The sequence below is a fragment of the Coregonus lavaretus genome (assembly GCF_964263955.1).
Source record: "Coregonus lavaretus genome assembly, chromosome: 28".
Classification (NCBI taxonomy): Eukaryota; Metazoa; Chordata; class Actinopteri; order Salmoniformes; family Salmonidae; genus Coregonus; species Coregonus lavaretus.
Window position 1 is genome coordinate 15,706,842 of NC_140015.1, and position 18,790 is coordinate 15,725,631.

General features: G+C 44.7%; 1 protein-coding gene across 1 annotated transcript; it reads right to left on the reverse strand.

Annotated features, from left to right (window-relative positions):
* Positions 1-31: 31 nt before the first annotated feature.
* LOC311103890 (dynein axonemal assembly factor 8-like) lies at positions 32-18,369 on the reverse strand. The gene is given in 31 exon segments (XM_084145520.1): positions 32-342; positions 513-581; positions 682-767; positions 1,813-2,030; positions 2,247-2,361; positions 2,469-2,563; positions 2,730-2,925; positions 3,031-3,315; positions 3,411-3,417; positions 3,496-3,550; positions 3,659-3,961; positions 4,148-4,312; positions 4,401-4,532; positions 5,251-5,377; positions 5,514-5,668; positions 5,814-5,893; positions 10,508-10,802; positions 10,922-11,066; positions 11,213-11,326; positions 11,425-11,507; positions 11,510-11,603; positions 11,758-11,910; positions 12,029-12,223; positions 12,371-12,572; positions 12,775-13,065; positions 13,216-13,458; positions 13,542-13,626; positions 13,854-13,956; positions 14,118-14,564; positions 14,657-14,761; positions 18,239-18,369. Coding segments are annotated over 29 exon segments (4,449 nt in total). The 5' UTR covers positions 14,328-14,564; positions 14,657-14,761; positions 18,239-18,369; the 3' UTR covers positions 32-194.
* Between the last annotated feature and the right edge of the window lie 421 nt (positions 18,370-18,790).

Sequence of the window (18,790 nt, forward strand, 5' to 3'; positions counted from 1 at the left end):
ATTAATGTCCCTTGACAACAAGTATAATCTTGCAATAACTAAAACATGAAACAGCATTTTTTAAAGTATTTATTTTCTTCACATGAAAATACCCTTGTTTTGGGGGGGGATTACAAAGGTTCGTTACCACAACCAATTAAAGATTAAAATACATATTTTCTTTATAGTATTGGAATGTATCAAATGGATTAACGTCAAAGAGTGGTACAGAATTCCACAAAATAGGTTGGCCCTCCTGGTAATGCTCTATAGCATTTGGGTTCCCTCAGATTGCTGTGGTACAATGACATGATGATTATCAGGAGACAGGACATCAAATAGATAGCACAGCAGCTGCACTGCCTAGAGCCAAAACAGAAGAGACATTCTCAGAGGTGCTTGTTATCAATGGTGCTTTCTTCATAGACATTCACTCACAATCTGTTTTATCGAGGTCACTTGATCCTGGACCATTTTGCCATTTAATTGGTACTACAACACAAACAATGTTTCCGCAGTCAGAACAAGCTTACTTTTTTTCAGTGCTGGGATAAATCAGCATTTTCCCCACTTTGGCAAGTTTAGACCTCTCTCTGTAAATACTATAGTGCAAAATAAATAAACCATAGCATATTAATCTATGCAAAGAAGAAAATGTTAAACACTATCCGGTACATGTTTTTGAGTAGCCTGTTTCCTTACCTTTCAAGCATGGAGTCAAAGCAGGTCACAACGTTATCTTTCTGTAGAACAACGATAAAACAAGGGCCCTCGGGTAGAGCAGTAATCTAGAGAGGAGATCGTCAAGGCCACAGGCAGTGTTACAGTCAGTGGTGGAAAAAGTACCCAATTGTCATATTTGAGTAAAAGTAAAGATACCTTTAATAGAAAATGACTCAAGTGAAAGTCACCCAGTAAAATACTACCGTAATTTTCGGACTATAAGCCTTGCCTTTTTTCCCATTTTTCCACCCTGCGGTTTATATAACGGTGCGGCTAATCTATGGATTTTAAGCGGCGGGCTCCAGCAGGAAAAGCTGGAAAAGCTGGAGGCCGGAAAAGAGTGAGACAGGTAGCGCGCAAAAGTAAAAGTGGAACCGAGAGTGGTACGAGAGACCGAACGAGAACAAGACAGACAGACATTACGAGAGCGAGACAGTTTGTCTCTTTCCCGACAATCCCCTCTGTGCACGAATCCTTACATATGGTAATTAAACATTAAAACACCTGCGGCTTATAGTCCAGTGCGGCTTATATATGTACACATCATTCAATATCATTCAATTTAGCTGCTGCGGCTTATACTCCGGTGCGCCTTATAGTGCGGAAAATACGGTACTTGAGTAAAAGTATTTGGTTTTAAATATATGAAGTATCAAAAGTAAATGTAATTGCCAAAATATACTTAAGTATCAAAAGTATAAATCATTTCACATTCCTTATATTAAGAAAACCAGACGGCACGATTGTTTTTTTTATTTACGGATAGCCAGGGGCACACTCCAACACTCAGACATAATTTACAAACTAAGCATTTGTGTTTAGTGAGTCTGCCAGATCAGAGGTAGTAGGGATGACCAGGGATGTTCTCTTGATAAGTGTGTGAATTGGACCATTTTCCTGTCCTGCTAAGCATTCGAAATGTAACGAGTACTTTTGGGTGTCAGGGAAAATGTATGGAGTAAAAATAAAAGTAGTCAAACATATAAATAGTACAGATACCCCTAAAAACTACTTAAGTACTTTACACCACTAGTTACAGAGAGTGACCAATGCATGCTGCTATAGAGTAACTATGAAACTCCCTCTACATAGCAGACCCACACTCCTCACCTTCCCATCCCTCTCAGAGGGTCGCATCAGTGTCTCAGCGATGTGACATCTCTGGGTCTCGTCCAGGACACTCATCCTCCCGGCCACCAGGTGGCAGCCTCTCCCCAGCAGCTGCTCAAGCAGGTCCAGGAGGAGGGGGGCTGGGCCCAGACGCAGCACACTGGAGGGCAGCAGCAGGCAGGTGGTTTGGCAGAGCGCGCTGCGGACCAAGGGCCCTGCTGCCACCCACATACAAACAGCCACGTTTACAAAGTTCAACTGCTGTTGATACCACATCAACTAAACACAACAACAGTTGCCCCAGACCAATCATAGGCAACGTCCCAATAAAAAGTCAATGATTAAGGGACCTGTTTTGTATCCACATAAAAGTAGTAAATAAGCTATTTAACAACAAAGATTCAGCAAGGCTAAAACATTCAAAACTAGACCACCTCCATTCAGTCCAGATGCCATAAGGCGTGATAAAGATGGCTTGTTCGCAGCAGCAAGACTCTGACTCTGTTCACGGGCCAGACAAGCCAAAGGGTCTGAGTATACACTGGGTATCTGTGATACAGAACAGTGAGCGACACAACAGACAAAATGTGTTGCTTATTAAACACTATACGCCTAGGAATAGTAAATCATGTCTAATGTAGCACTGTGTGATGTACCTGCTCCTGTCTCATGGTGATGGTCTCTGTGCAGCATAGGCCCTTAGGGAACAGCCTCTTCACATCCTGAACAGCTCTCTGATAGCTCCTCGATCCTACAACATAGTATTATATCATTCATTATGAGCTACTAACATTATATCCGAAACATTAAAACCTTATTCCAAAGCCAGTTTCAGCCACTCTGTAACTGATTGATCTATGTTGTCTGGCAGGGCCTGGAAGGTGGCCCAGTATCGTGCGGGGGCGAGGGGCACTGACCATAGATGCCACTGTGTAGCTGGTCCGAGCTGTAACAGGCCCTCCAGAGGAATTGGTCCAGAGCGCGGGCCTGGGCAGGGTCCTCAGGCCCCAGCACATCCAGTAGCCTCTTCACAGCGTTCTCTCTCTGCAGGCATAGAGCCAGGGAAGGCCCAGAGCTCAAGTACTGGACATGGGCTTCTACAGCAGAGGGGTCCTAGAGGAAAACACCACAGGAAAAATTAGCTGAACCAATGCATTTAAAACAATGTAACAATCTGTCCACTGGCCTGGTTTAGATAGGTAGGAGTAAGCGAGTTGCCTGATGCTCTGCAGCAGACACCAGAGACACAGCTGTGTTTGTGTCCAGAACCAGCACACGCAGGCCCACTACAGTGAAACCACTCCGCTGGACTTTGCTGAGGATTTTCCCCAGAGCATGGCTCCACACTCCAGGCTTGAACAGACACAGTGTGACCAGCGGCTGGGAGCCTGATGGAAACAGACAAGACTGGCAAATAGGGTGCTTACATATTTTCTTTTGTACATTTTTTAACCATTGTTGAAGTAATCGACTTTGCAAGTAACCAATGTTTAATAAAACATCCTACATTACATCATGTTATTTAAAGTTCAAAGTTCATACAAATAAACCCGTTTCCAAACTCACCCTGCACCATGCAGTTCAACAATGACTCACACTGGGAACCTGTAAGGAACATTAAACACAAGTCAGAATGGAGGTGGGTGAGAGGCAGTTGTTTGAATGTGACCCAGTGATACATACCAGCTACATTGATGCAAGGTGGGGGTAGGAACTTCAGTAATGGGCGCACACTGATCTGAAGATGAGAGAAAATCCACATAGATCCAGCTATCCTTGACATAATTACCCCAGATATAGGGTAGTAGAGAAATAGTACATAGCTTGCACTGACTGTAGTTTTTACCTGGGATCATCTCTCCGTGGGAGAAGAAGAGGGATGCTTGTCTGAAGGCCAGTTCAGGAGTGGGAGACATCAGTATGTTCAGATTCCCGGTGTAGTTCCGTGGCAGGAGCCGCCGTAGGGTGGCGAAGGCGTCCACCCTACTCAGGGCACACACCAGGGCAGGGGAGGAGGCCAGACCCACCAGGCTGCTCTGCCACAGCCGGTCACCTACCTCATAGGGGCTCACCTCCCGCGCCTGCTCCCGGGACAATGTGGGCAGCCACTTCAGGGCCAGCAGCTCGAATTCATCCTCCCCAACATCGCCTGATGGAGAAACAGGGTAGAAAGGATAGAAACATAGGGCAAGGTTAGGTAGGTGAGGAGTTCAGTGCTACAGCTGAATTGCAAGTACAATATTGGTATTATTAATAATATTAAGCATTTTAAATATATTTCAAATATTTCATTACATGGACTGTGTTGTGGGAATGGTTAATGTAAGTAAAGTACCTGTTGTGTCCCCTGTCAGGAGCCTGTGTAGCAGGGTTAAGCCCTGACCAATGTCCCTGCCAGCTAGGGTAAGAACCACCCCCTGCTCCAGCTCTGGGTTGGATGGACACCTGTATTTGGACAGCACCACATTGCAGGGGTCTGGTACTGCCCACATACGCCCACCTGAGAACCAAGCGTAAACAGAAACTCAATCAGACCAGGAAGCAAAGGAGGGGTCATCATTGACAGACTGTGTTAACTCTTCCCTTACCAAAGCTATGGAGCAGGCTCTCACTGTAGGGCAACATGTGAAAGCAGCTGCTCGGGTCCAGCTTTCCTTCATCTGACAGTCTAATGTGGATACATCCCAACAACCTCTGCTCCTCCAACTCTTTCACAAGGGCTGACAAAAAGAGGAATCAGTGTCAATAGACTGAACATTGATGTCACAAGCTCAAATGCCTCTACAATGCCTCCCGGCTTCAAATGGGAAGACATGTTCTTTATACACTGAGTATACAAAACATTAGGAACACCTGCACTTTCCCATGACATAGACTGACCAGGTGAATCCAGGTGAAAGCTATGATCCCTTATTGATGTCACCTGTTAAATCTACTTCAATCAGTGTAGATGAAGGGGAGGAGACAGGTTAAAGAAGGATTTTTAAGCCTTGAGACATTACATTTACATCATTTAGCAGACGCTCTGGATTGTATATGTGTGCCATTCAGAGGGTGAATGGGCAAGACAAAATATGCAAGTGCCTTTGAACGGGGTATGGTAGTAGGTGCCAGGCTGGAGTGTGTCAAGAACTGCAACGCTGCTGGGTATTTCACGCTCAACAGTTTCCCGTGTGTATCAAGAATGGTCAACCACCCAAACGACATCCAGCCAACTTGACACAACTGTGGGAAGCATTGGCGTAAACATCGGCCAGCATACTGTGGAACGCTTTCAACACCTTGTAGTCCATGCCCCGACAAATTGAAGCTGTTCTGAGGGCAAAAGGGGGTGCAACTCAATATTAGGAAGGTGTTCCTAATGTTTTGTACACTCAGTGTACTTTTGAGGTGATAGAAACAGAGCGATATTAGGTAATACAGGGTTAAGTACTGTACCTGCAGGCAGGCTGGCACAGTGACGCAGGCCACTCTCTCTCCTCAAACGTAAGACCAGGCAGTGGGGGGACAGCTCAACCTTCTCCTCATCCACAGTAACAGTGGGCGGACTGCAGAACACTGACACCTTGTCAAACAGAAAGACAAGCTTTAAGACAGGGCTAAGTCAACACTGATCTCGCCAGTTCCTCTCAGGTGCTCTGCTGTCAATTCAGTGTGGTGTGTCTGATCTGGAGACAGTGTGGTGCAGGTGGGGTCGTTACCTGCTGACTGGTAAGTCCCAGCGCCTGGGTTCGTTTGGTGGGGAGCTGCAGCCTCTGGACCCCTCTCAGACTGAACCCTCTGCCCTCACACACAGACAGAACCTGGCTGTAGCAGCATGGCGCCACCGCTGGAGAAACTACCAGGAACACGTCCACTATGAGGTGGGGAGGGAAAAGGCAGATCCACAGTAAGACATTTTGAAACTTCCAATTACTGTACTTGGGATCTAGACTAGAGTAAAGCATTAAGCCATAATTCTGATATTGTTGACCTCAAGTGTGTACTTGTTTCTGAGTTACCTTTAACAGTAGCACACAGGGTGGTAGAGGACCTGGTTATATACAAGGGGCTGCTTCCCTCTCCATCACCAGGGGCAGAGCTGAGAGTGTTGGAAGAAAATCATGTTTTTTGTGTAATACTTTGACTACTGTGCGTGTGTGTGTGTATATAAAGTACCAGTCAAAATGTTTTGGACACACCTACTCATTCAAGGGTTTTTCTTTATTTGTACTATTTTATACATTGTAGAATAATAGTGAACACATCAAAACTATGAAATAACACATATGGAATCATGTAGTAACCCAAAAAGTATTAAACAAATCAAAATACCTTTTTAAATTTTATATTCTTCAAATAGCCACCCTTTGCCCTGATGACAGCTTTGCACACTCTTGGCATTTTCTCAACCAGCTTCACCTGGAATGCTTTTCCAACAGTCTTGAAGGAGTTCCCACATATGAGGAGCACTTGTTGGCTGCTTTTCCTTCACTCTGCCGTCCAACTCATCCCAGCACGCCATCACTCTCCTTCTTGATAAAATAGCCCTTACACAGCCTGGAGGTGTATTGGGTCATTGTCCTGTTGAAAAACAAATGATAGTCCCACTAAGCCCAAACCAGATGGAATGGCGTATCGCTGCAGAATGCTGTGGTAGCCATGCTGGTTAAGTGTGCCTTGTATTCTAAATAAATCACAGACAGTGTCACCAGCAAAGCACCCCCACACCATAACACCTCCTCCATGCTTTACGGTGGGAACTACACATGCAGAGATCATCCATTCACCCACACCGCGTCTCACAAAGACACAGCGGTTTGAACCAAAAATCTCAAATTTGGACTACAGACTAATGTCCATTGCTCGTGTTTCTTGGCCCAAGCGAGTCTCTTCTTTTTATTGGTGTCCTTTAGTAGTGGTTTCTTTGCAGCAATTCGACCATGAAGGCCTGATTCAGTCCCCTCTGAACAGTTGATGTTGAGATGTGTCTGTTACTTGAACTCTGTGAAGCATTTATTTGGGCTGCAATTTCTGAGGCTGGTAACTCTAACGAACCTATCCTCTGCAGAAGAGGTAACTCTTGGTCTTCCATTCCTGTGGCAGTCCTCATGAAGGTATGAAGTCAGTTTCATCATAGCGCTTGATGGTTTTTGCGAATGCACTTGAAGAAACTTTCAAAGTTCTTGAAATGTTCCGTATTGACTGACCTTCATGTCTTAAAGTAATGATGGACTGTCGTTTCTCTTTGCTTATTTGAGCTGTTCTTGCCATAATATGGACTTGGTCTTTTACCAAATAGGGCTATCTTCTGTATACCCCACTACCTTGTCACAAAATAACTGATTGGCTCAAACTCAATAAGAAGGAAAGAAATTCCACAAATTAACTTTTAAGAAGGCACACCTGTTAATTGAAATGCATTCCAGGTGACTACCTCAAGAATCTGGTTGAGAGAATGCCAAGAGTGTGCAAAGCTGTCATCAAGGCAAAGGGTGGCTATTAGAAGAATCGAAATATAAAATATATTTTCATTTGTTTAACACTTTTCTGGTTACTTCATGATTCCATATGTGTTATTTCATAGTTCTGATGTCTTCACTATTATTCTACAATGTAATTTTTTTTTTATAAAGAAAATCCTTGAATGAGTAGGTGTGTCCAAACCTTTGACTAGTAGTGTGTGTGTGTATATATATACAGTGGGGAGAACAAGTATTTGATACACTGCCGATTTTGCAGGTTTTCCTACTTACAAAGCATGTAGAGGTCTGTAACTTTTATCATAGGTACACTTCAACTGTGAGAGACAGAATCTAAAACAAAAATCCAGAAAATCACATTGTATGATTTTTAAGTAATGAATTTACATTTTATTGCATGACATAAGTATTTGTTCACCTACCAAAGAGTAAGAATTCCGGCTCTTACAGACCTATTAGTTTTTCTTTAAGAAGCCCTCCTGTTCTCCACTCATTACCTGTATTAACTGCACCTGTTTGAACTCGTTACCTGTATAAAAGACACCTGTCCACACACTCAATCAAACAGACTCCAACCTCTCCACAATGGCCAAGAGCTGTGTAAGGACATCAGGGATAAAATTGTAGACCCGCACAAGGCTGGGATGGGCTACAGGACAATAGGCAAGCAGCTTGGTGAGAAGGCAACAACTGTTGGCGCAATTAATAGAAAATGGAAGAAGTTCAAGATGACGGTCAATCACCCTCGGTCTGGGGCTCCATGCAAGATCTCACCTCGTGGGGCATCAATGATCATGAGGAAGGTGAGGGATCAGCCCAGAACTACACGGCAGGACCTGGTCAATGACCTGAAGAGAGCTGGGACCACAGTCTCAAAGAAAACCATTAGTAACACACTACGCTGTCATGGATTAAAATCCTGCAGCGCACGCAAGGTCCCCCTGCTCAAGCCAGCGCATGTCCAGGCCCGTCTGACGTTTGCCAATGACCATCTGGATGATCCAGAGGAGGAATGGGAGAAGGTCATGTGGTCTGATGAGACAAAAATATAGCTTTTTTGTCTAAACTCCACTCGCCGTGTTTGGAGGAAGAAGAAGGATGAGTACAACCCCAAGAACACCATCCCAACCGTGAAGCATGGAGGTGGAAACATCATTCTTTGGGGATGCTTTTCTGCAAAGGGGACAGGACGACTGCACCGTATTGAGGGGAGGATGGATGGGGCCATGTATCGCGAGATCTTGGCCAACAACCTCCTTCCCTCAGTAAGTGCATTGAAGATGGGTCGTGGCTGGGTCTTCCAGCATGACAACGACCCGAAACACACAGCCAGGGCAACTAAGGAGTGGCTCCGTAAGAAGCATCTCAAGGTCCTGGAGTGGCCTAGACAGTCTCCAGACCTGAACCCAATAGAAAATCTTTGGAGGGAGCTGAAAGTCGGTATTGCCCAGCCCCGAAACCTGAAGGATCTGGAGAAGGTCTGTATGGAGGAGTGAGCCAAAATCCCTGCTGCAGTGTGTGCAAACCTGGTCAAGACCTACAGGAAACGTATGATCTCTGTAATTGCAAACAAAGGTTTCTGTACCAAATATTAAGTTCTGCTTTTCTGATGTATCAAATACTTATGTCTTGCAATAAAATGCAAATGAATTACTTAAAAATCATACAAATGTGATTGACAGGTTTCGAGGCTGTCGCTGGGCAATACGGACTTTCAGCTCCCTCCAAAGATTTTCTATTGGGTTCAGGTCTGGAGACTGGCTAGGCCACTCCAGGACCTTGAGATGCTTCTTTCGGAGCCACTCCTTAGTTGCCCTGGCTGTGTGTTTCGGGTCGTTGTCATGCTGGAAGACCCAGCCACGACCCATCTTTCAATGCTCTTACTGAGGGAAGGAGGTTGTTGGCCAAGATCTCGCAATACATGGCCCCATCCATCCTCCCCTCAATACGGTGCAGTCGTCCTGTCCCCTTTGCAGAAAAGCATCCCCAAAGAATGATGTTTCCACCTCCATGCTTCACGGTTAGGATGGTGTTCTTGGGGTTGTACTCATCCTTCTTCTTCCTCCAAACACGGCGAGAGGAGTTTAGACCAAAAAGCTCTATTTTTGTCTCATCAGACCACATGACCTTCTCCCATTCCTCTGGATCATCCAGATGGTCATTGGCAAACTTCAGACGGGCCTGGACATGAGCTGGCTTGAGCAGGGGGACCTTGCGTGCGCTGCAGGATTTTAATCCATGACGGCGTAGTGTGTTACTAATGGTTTTCTTTGAGACTGTGGTCCCAGCTCTCTTCAGGTCATTGACCAGGTCCTGCCGTGTAGTTCTGGGCTGATCCCTCACCTTCCTCATGATCATTGATGCCCCACGAGGTGAGATCTTGCATGGAGCCCCAGACCGAGGATGATTGACCGTCATCTTGAACTTCTTCCATTTTCTAATAATTGCGCCAACAGTTGTTGCCTTCTCACCAAGCTGCTTGACAATTGTCCTGTAGCCCATCCCAGCCTTGTGCAGGTCTACAATTGTATCCCTGATGTCCTTACACAGCTCTCTGGTCTTGGCCATTGTGGAGAGGTTGGAGTCTGTTTGATTGAGTGTGTGGACAGGTGTCTATTATACAGGTAACGAGTTCAAACAGGTGCAGTTAATACAGGTAATGAGTGGAGAACAGAAGTGCTTCTTAAAGAAAAACTAACAGGTCTGTGAGAGCCGGAATTCTTACTGGTTGGTAGGTGATCAAATACTTATGTCATGCAATAAAATGCAAATTAATTACTTAAAAATCATACAATGTGATTTTCTGGATTGTTGTTTTAGATTCCGTCTCTCACAGTTGAAGTGTACCTATGAAAAAAATTACAGACCTCTACATGCTTTATAAGTAGGAAAACCTGCAAAATCGGCAGTGTATCAAATATTTGTTCTCCCCACTGTATATAGCCCAATAAGATGATTTTTTTTTTACAACAGATACAAATGTATCAATCAATGTTTACTTAGTAAACCTTCAGTCTCTTGACCGTCCATCTACTAATGATGATTAATAATGTTGTTTAAAAAAAAGAAAATGTTGTTGTTGCTTTACAACGCTTTGAGATTATTTATGTAAGGTATAGCGCTATAAAAGTTAAATAAATTATTATTATTAGTGGTGATATGTTTGTTTTTCTATTTGTAATGTTTAAGTGATGGTTGTGGGACATCATGATGGCTCTGGACTACAAACACACCTGTCAGTTGGAGCCTGGTCAGGGTTCTGGGAGTTATCTCCTGGAACTGTCCTTGCGAACCACGTGACCAGTTCCCTGTGCACTCTGCTGGCCAGGCGAGGGGAGTAGAGGAGGGTCAAGTTCTTGCTGCTGCAGTGCAGGGCGTTGATGGATGCTGGGTCTGTCTTCCTAGCCAGCAGGGGGTCTGAAGGGCCTGTTACATCCTGCCACACGGTGCGGGCGTGAGGCCCTCGGACAGCTAGGGCAAGGACGGGCCGATCGGCCCCATCATCTCCCTCCCCGTAGGATACCCTGCCTGAATCAGAGACAGACTTACTATAACTTACTGAATAATTCCAGTCTAGGCCACTGAAGATCTGCAGACTAGATAAGAATATAACAGAATATAAGTTTATTTGTTGACATAAGTTTTACCGGTGCTGTTGGTCAGAAGGCCAGGAGGAGGGTAAAGGAGGCGGAGGCCACACACATCCAGGCCTGAGTTGAGGAGAAGCTGGAGGGTGTGGTGAACCACCAGGGGATGCAGGAACAAAGACATGTATCCCAGAGTAACAGCTATCTGTGAGAAGAAGAAGAAAAAAACGGTATGCTTGATTTCCTCATTCTATACCAACAGTCATGATCATGGGGTATTAACACTGAGGTTAGATGATACCAAGGAGCTTTGGAACAGCTGAGACATACCACAACTTAAGATGTTCTTACCTCTGTGTGTAGCTGCTGAGTGCACATGGTCTCAGGCCTCTGACAACCGAGTTCCTGAGTCTCCACAGTCTGCCAGTAGAAGCCTGGGTTCAGACCAAAGGTCCTCTTCACAGCCTGAGACACAGGGCAAAGATACAGCACATTACAGGGAACACTTCCACATCATTAAGTCAATCTCAGATTCTAAGCATTCACCTGTACCTACTACCTACCATTTTGTCTGAGTTGACAGAGATAAAGCTGTCCAGGCAGGAGGCAGGTATGTGGACGGTTGGGGGATAGGCCTGTTGGTCTAATAGGCTCCTGAGCTGTGGCAGCCAATGGGTGATGGCGCTGAGGGAGGTCTGAGAGAGGAACCTGCAGACACGCTGCTGGAACACCGGCAGCGTGTCTGCAGGTGTTGGAGGAAGGAAAATCACTTAATTACAGAAAAGGTGGTGGAGGAACAGAGGAACTGTTTGGGTGCATTCACATAGAATTAGGAATTTGAATACTACTACTAATAATAAGGAATTTAAAAGGATCTCTATGTGCATTCATCTCACCCGGGGTTGTCGGCCAAGTTGTAGGCTCTCTCCATGGGACACAGCACAGATGTGTAGAGCCAGCCCATCCTCTGTCCACAGCTGCTGTAGGCCAGCCACCCAGAAGGGTACAGCACCCCTGTCATCACCACCTTGAGGACCTGGTGCTCCAACCTACCAAACACAAGTTAGAGGCCTCAGTAAAATATGGACTCCATCACAAACAGAGTAAAACTAATCAGATGATCTCAGTTCAATGATCTTGACAAGAACTAGTCAAATAAATATTCACCAAAGACAGAAACCAAGCAACCAGAGCATTGTATATATGGGATTTGGTTGTGGCTGACTCCACTGTTGGTGCTTTCCAATGATGACCGCTGCTGGCTACCAGGCCTGGACTGGAGAGGCATACAGTCAGCAGCAAGCACTCCTTATCCTCCATATCAGCAGGCAGAGTGTTAACTGACTGTAGGTGAGAGGCCTCCTGATGAAAAAAGAACCAAAAATATGAAATATGTAGATGTACCTCTCAATTTATCAAATGGCACTGGGGGATGAAAATGACAAAGAAGATGGAGTGGAAATCTATTGATTTGGGAGCACTGAGTCTGTCTGTTCCAGATGAACTTACAGTGTCATAAAGAACATCAGTCTTCTCAGCGGCAGGCTCCCTGTCTCCTGCAGACCTGGTTGGTCTAAAGCTTTCCAGATGTTTCTGGAGCTGCTGCTCTCTGTTTCTGTTGCTCTCTCTGCTCTTGGTCACTGACAGGTCACAAAACAGGTGTTCAGCCATCAGTGGAGGCTGCTGAGGGGAGGACGGCTCAAAAGAATGTCTGGAACGGAGCGAATGGAATAGCATCAAACCATGTGTTTGATGTACAGTATTTGATACCATTCCACTCCAGCCTTTAGCATGAGCCCATCCTCCCCAATTAAGGTGCCACCAACCTCCTGTGTCAGCTACTGTGACTAAAATTTAAGATACAGTATATGAGACAAAGTCCCCAAATCCCCTAAAATGAATATCTTATCTACCTTTGTTTCTTTGGCTGCCCGGTAGTAGCACTCTGCTGAATAGCAGGTGTTCTCTCAACTGGCAGCCTGTTTTGGTCATGCTGCATTGTGAGAGATGTGGTTTGGTTGTCCACCTCTGGAAGCAGAGATGTTTTCTCATTGTTAGCCTCAGTTAGCTTGTCCTTCAAGGCCACTCTTCTGGGGGTTCTGCATGTAGAATCTGCTGGAACTGGATCTTTCCTGTCTGGCTCACTCCTGTTTCTGTTCGCCTCGCGTAACATTCTGAGTAACAGGCTCTTTCCAGTTACTTCCCTGGGAGAAGAAAAAACACCAACATGAACTCAGGAAGGAGTTAAACTGAATTCATAGTTCACAGCCACAGAGCCATTATAGTATATTTACAAAGCTATGTAATAATGTTTTGAGCTTTACAGTGGGTCTGTTATTCAAGGCAATATTTACTCTTTTCCATTCACTAATCCAGACCGTATATTACTGTCTGTTTTCTCATCAGATGGGTTTTCGTCGTGTAGGTTAGGGTTGGTCAGTTTCATGGATTGTGATGAAGTGCTGTTGCATGGTCTGGTTGTTTTCGTGGGAGGCTCAGGGTTACGCAAATCAATATAAACAGTGGGCACTTCCTGACGGCTTGGCTGCAACTCAAATGCCATCCTTTTGAAATACTTTCTCCATCCACCATTTTGTCTGGACAGTAAACAAAACGTTCATGTTAACTCATGACATTATTCATACTCGTGAAACCCACACAACTTTATCATATATTTTACCTGAAATCGGTAGGATGTTGGACAGGTGCTTTCTGAGGCCCACCAGAAGTTTTATCTGGTGCAGTTTTTATTTTATCTTCATCATCTGTGAAGCAGATGATGAAGAGGCTGGCTGCTTTCTGTCCTGCAGAAAGCAGCCAGCCTCTCCAATATATTATCCTGTGACCTTACATTGTCTCCATCTGTGACCAAATTGAGAATGAATTGATTATATCATTATGATAATAGCATTGAGTGTGAATGACATGCTAGGTTCATAATGGTTCAGCAGTAGCTATATCAGTGATACCGTAGAGTTACCCTATTGTCTACCTGGTTGTACTTCCATAGGTTCATCTGACACACTGCTTCCTAAAAAGAGCCTATCTGTTTGAAGAGTCAGAAGAATCTGGTCCAGATCCCAGTGCTCCAGTGGCTGGTAAAAACACAAAGGCACGGATTTGTAGGACATAAAACTTGATCAGTATCTATCTAACTGCAGAATGAAAATGACCAGAGGTGAACAAATAAATTAGTTATTATGTAGTACCTTCTCATGGTAAAATTGCCTATTTATAATAGGAAACTTAAACTCACCTCAAAAGACAAAACAGTTTTACTATTTTGTAGTGGCTTTTTCATAGAGCCATTTGGTTCAGTTCTCTGCGTCTTTCTCAAAGCATTGAGTGACTCCAATGTGTTTTCTTCACAAGCCGCGTTATGTGAAGGGTGTGGCGATGTGGACTCAGTTGTTTTTTGTCTGTTTAGTGTGCCATGGCTGTGGTGCGCTGAGGTGTCCCCTTTCATCTCCACTGGAATGATGCTGCAAGGATGGCCTCCTGCCTGAGCTGCATTTCTAATAGAGTCATGGCTGCATATCTCATTTACCTTATTACCTATGGGGCTGGGCTCCTGGTGTGTGCCCTGCTGGGCTAAATCGGTGGTTTGATAAGCTCCATGGGTTTCAGTTGTAGGCTCTCTATGAGGGCAAAGGGCCTCCTCTGTCCAACACAGTTGTGGCTGTGCCACAGATATTAGCAGCTCCTGTTTGGGATACACACAGATACACACACAGTAACCTTGTCAAGGACTCGTCATCAATAGTTGTAAACTTGATCAGCTAGCTAGCTACTTACCTCTATTTCAGAGTCCTCCAATGACAGGCACTCTAGGCCCTCTGTGTGTTTAGGAAGAAGGGCTACTGGTCGGCGAAAGATGGGTATGTCCTCTTCATTTTCGGACTGAAGAGTAAGATTAGACTCAATTCAGCTAACGTTTGATACATTTAGCTAGATTTACTCTGGCAAATACAATTCAAAAACAAATAAACACAACGCTAGTAGAATAGCAAGTAAGTAGCAAAGTTCATCCAAATTAAGGGCGTTTCATAGGGCCAGCTAGCTAACGTTGTCTTACTACTGCACTTGTTGTTAGCTAGCTAACGATAGCTAAGTGCAGTAAATCAAACTCACTGATGAAGAATCCGAATCAATGGACGGAATATGGGGTTTGAAGCTGTCAAAAAGAACATTCCAATGCGTTGAAGGATCCGTGTCCATGTTGACATAAACTAATGCATCTATAATAATCAAGATAGACCACTCTCATGTGAAAGCAGTAGCAGTCAGCTACACTAATAGCTAAAGTTAGATAGCTGCTAACAACAACTGGCAAACTGTTGGTTACCATAACAACTGAACTACAGGAGTGAGGAGCACATATGGAGGACGACGTGTTGCAGTGCAGAAGGTGATGGGACATGGGGAAAGATGGTCAACATCTCAACATCTGTGATGCGACTGCGAGCTAAGTAATGTAATGAACCGTTCAAGTTCTGCGGTCTATGAATCCTGCAGTCAGAGCTGTGTTGGAAGTGTGCTGCTGTAAAATTGCTCCTGCCGACTTCTTGAAAAGGAAAACTTTATAGTGTCATTATAATTTATGTAGGCCTAAAGGTTTATTTCTCCCTCTGCTTAGAGGTCTGGACCATTATGGTACTGGACGAAGTGTTTGCCATGTGTACACAAATATCCCTCTGGCCCCTCAATAGCTGGGCCTCTGCACCTTTAACTGGTAAAGGCTGATATTGTTTACCTAGGGCCTATATCTATATTTGGTTGTGTGACCAATTCCTTGTTGAGCAAATCTGTCTCTTAAATATTTATTCAGAGGACAAAAACAAACATGACTTGTGTTTATTCAACGGATGAGTTTAATAGTCACCCATTCAAAAGTGGACTACTTCGAAACATTTCCTAAAAGCTAAATGTAATGTACACTGTGTATTCTAGTAGGCTTACTTGCAATTTGTTTGTGTAATGATTTAATGAACATTTAATGTAATATGAAACTAACTAAAAGTGTATGATGCAAAAGCTACATACTTGCAACATGTAGGGCCTAATTACCACAGTAGCAAAAATAATTTGGTACATTAGGCCTACATATTCTGAGAATTAATTCATATAGGCTAAATCATTGAATGTACAGGGAAAATTGTAGGCTAATAACAATTATTTTGAAATGATTGTATTCCAAATGTCTGGCGTCTTTGACCCCATAGATCCTTCCCTCAGCAGTTATTGAAATGTTCGTTGCTGATATCCCTCAGGTCATGGCCAACCAAGCCTGGAGGGCTGTTGCATGTTATATTGTTGTAGATGGTGACAACAGTGTGGGGTTCCTCTCCCTCAGCCAGAGTTTCCACTTGCCGGGGCACCGTCTGTGGTCTCCTCAAGCTGTATTCTCTGAGGGGAAGGACACTGCAGTCACACTTCCAACGGTTCCCTGTCAGCCACAGTTGGTGTAGAGTTTCTGGGATATCTGGTGGAAGGCTGCTAAGAGCATTATCTTTCAGGTTTAGATAGCGTAACCTGGGCAGCAGCTGCATGGTACCATTGTGCAGGATCTCCAGCCTGTTAGCTGAGAGGTCCAGCCACGAGAGATGCTTCAAGGGCATGAGGGCCTCAGGGGGGAGCTGACGGAACAGGTTGCCTGACAGCAGCAGATAGTCCAGGTTCTTCAGGCCGTAGAAGGTGTGGGAGGTTAGGGCCTCAAGCTTGTTGAACCTCAGATCTAGCTGTTGTAAGCCCAAGAGTTCCACGAAGCTCTGGCGCTCCACCACAGAGATGTTGTTGTTTTGGAGGAAGAGACGTCGCAGACCTGATAGTCCAATGAAAGCTTGGGTCGTGACCCTGGTTAAACAGCCCTTATCCAGGTGTAGACTGTGGAGCTTGGAGAGACCTTTGAACACTTGGTCTGGAAGATTGCGGAAACAGCTGCCAGACAGGTTAATGACAGCCAGGTGAGAGAGGCCCATGAAGGTGCCCATCCGGGCCTCCTGCACCTGGTTGTGCTCCAGCTCCAGAACCTCCAGGTGCCCAAGCCCCTCAAAGATCCTGTCCTCCAAGGCCTGGATCCGGTTGTAGCTCAGACGCAGTTCCTCAAGGTACTGCAAGTCACGGAAAGTCCTGGGCCTAAGTCCACTGATGGAGTTGTTGGAGAGCCGCAGCACATGGAGGCTGTGAAGACCAAGGAAAGTCTCATCATGGAGCGCTGATAGTTTATTGTTTGTGAGATCCAGCCATCTGAGGGACTTCATACCCACAAAGGCTCTGGGTACCACCGTGACTATCTGGTTCTGGGCCAGGTAAAGCTTTTGCAGTTTGGGGAGCTTCATAAACACATTAGCCTTGATGACCTTCAGGTAATTTCCGGTGAGGTCCAACTCCTTCAGCTCGGTAAGACCTTGGAAGAGTTGTGGCTGTAAGTAAGCTAGCTTATTCCCAGCCAGCACCAGCTCCCTCAGGCCATGCAGGTCATGGAACCCAGTCTCAGGCAACACTGCTAATGAGTTCCACCCCAAGTTGAGAAGCCACATATGTGAGAGGCCAGCAAACAGCTTTTCCTCAATACGGGACAGTTGGTTGTTATGGAGACTAAGCGAGGCGAGGTTAGGCGTGTTCTGGAAGATGGTGCCCGGCAAAGAACGGATACGGTTGCGCTCCAGGTGGATGTGAGCTAGCGACTTAAGCCCTCGGAACACCTGGGAGTCAAGGGACACCAGCTGACCGCTCTGTAGATTCAGAAAATCCAAGTTGCTGAGATCCTTGAAGGCGGTGGCAGTCAGAGTGGTGAACAGGTTTCCATCCAGCCAGAGGGAGCGAGTGGAGACAGGCACGTCAGAGGGGGCCTGGGTGTAGTTGCGTGCGCTGCAGTATACATTGAGCTCTAGACTGTAGTCGTCATGCAGACAGGTGCAGCCCTTGGAACAGGGAATGGGCTCCTCAGTAAGTTTCTCTCCCCCTGTGTCAGGGTCTGGCAACACCAGTGATGTCCCCAGTACCCACAACACCAGTAGCACAATGGTGTGCATAACAGCTGGGGGTAGAGAGCAGAGGGAGCAAGCTCAATGTTGGTGCTCCTTATCTAAAACTACTTAATATGCTTATTTACTTTGTAATAAACATGTATTTTCTCACATTTTAAGTCCTCCCTGAAAGCCAATCAATTAACCTATGTACTCTTTTAGATTTTAAACTGAAGATCAATAGTATAGGCAATGCCTAGGCCTATTTCCAATATTTAAAAAACCCAAAAATATTTACTGCAAACATTCATTGCCAAAATATGCAAATCTACTATAAAGTGTACATTCATTTCTATTATGTGTAATTTTAAAAGATGAAAGTTAAATGAATCAGAATAGTTTGCCCTACCTTAGATTTCAGCAATTTTGACTGAGGTAGACCGACAGACAGCCCACCCACTAAATGAAGGACATGTGTATTTGTGTTTGGAAAGGCAAACCTGCCTAGTCTTTCTAGAAAAAAGTCAGACCCACTGAACTCTCAGAATTAACCTGTTCATACCCTATGACCAGCATCATCATCAGTCTTTCAATGAGACGATGGCCTTATCTCTCTCACAAATATACTTTTTATACATATACCAATCTCTCAGTATCATTTTGAGTAAACATTCTTAACTGTTTGATGTTCAAGAATTTAATAATCAACATGTATTTTTTCCAATGACCTCAGTTACCCCTTACATAATAAAGGAAGACAAACAGACCAAAATTGGACAGCATTTATCTTATCTCTCTATTGGTTCTTAGTTTTAAACTCAGATTTGTCATAGTACATAACATCATTAATACCCCTAAAAATTCATATTATATGTATATACTGTACATATGGTCTGGTGGTCTGACTTTCAAGTAGCCTTTGCTGTTTACTAAAGCCAGGGTCCTGTCTCTGAGTACATTT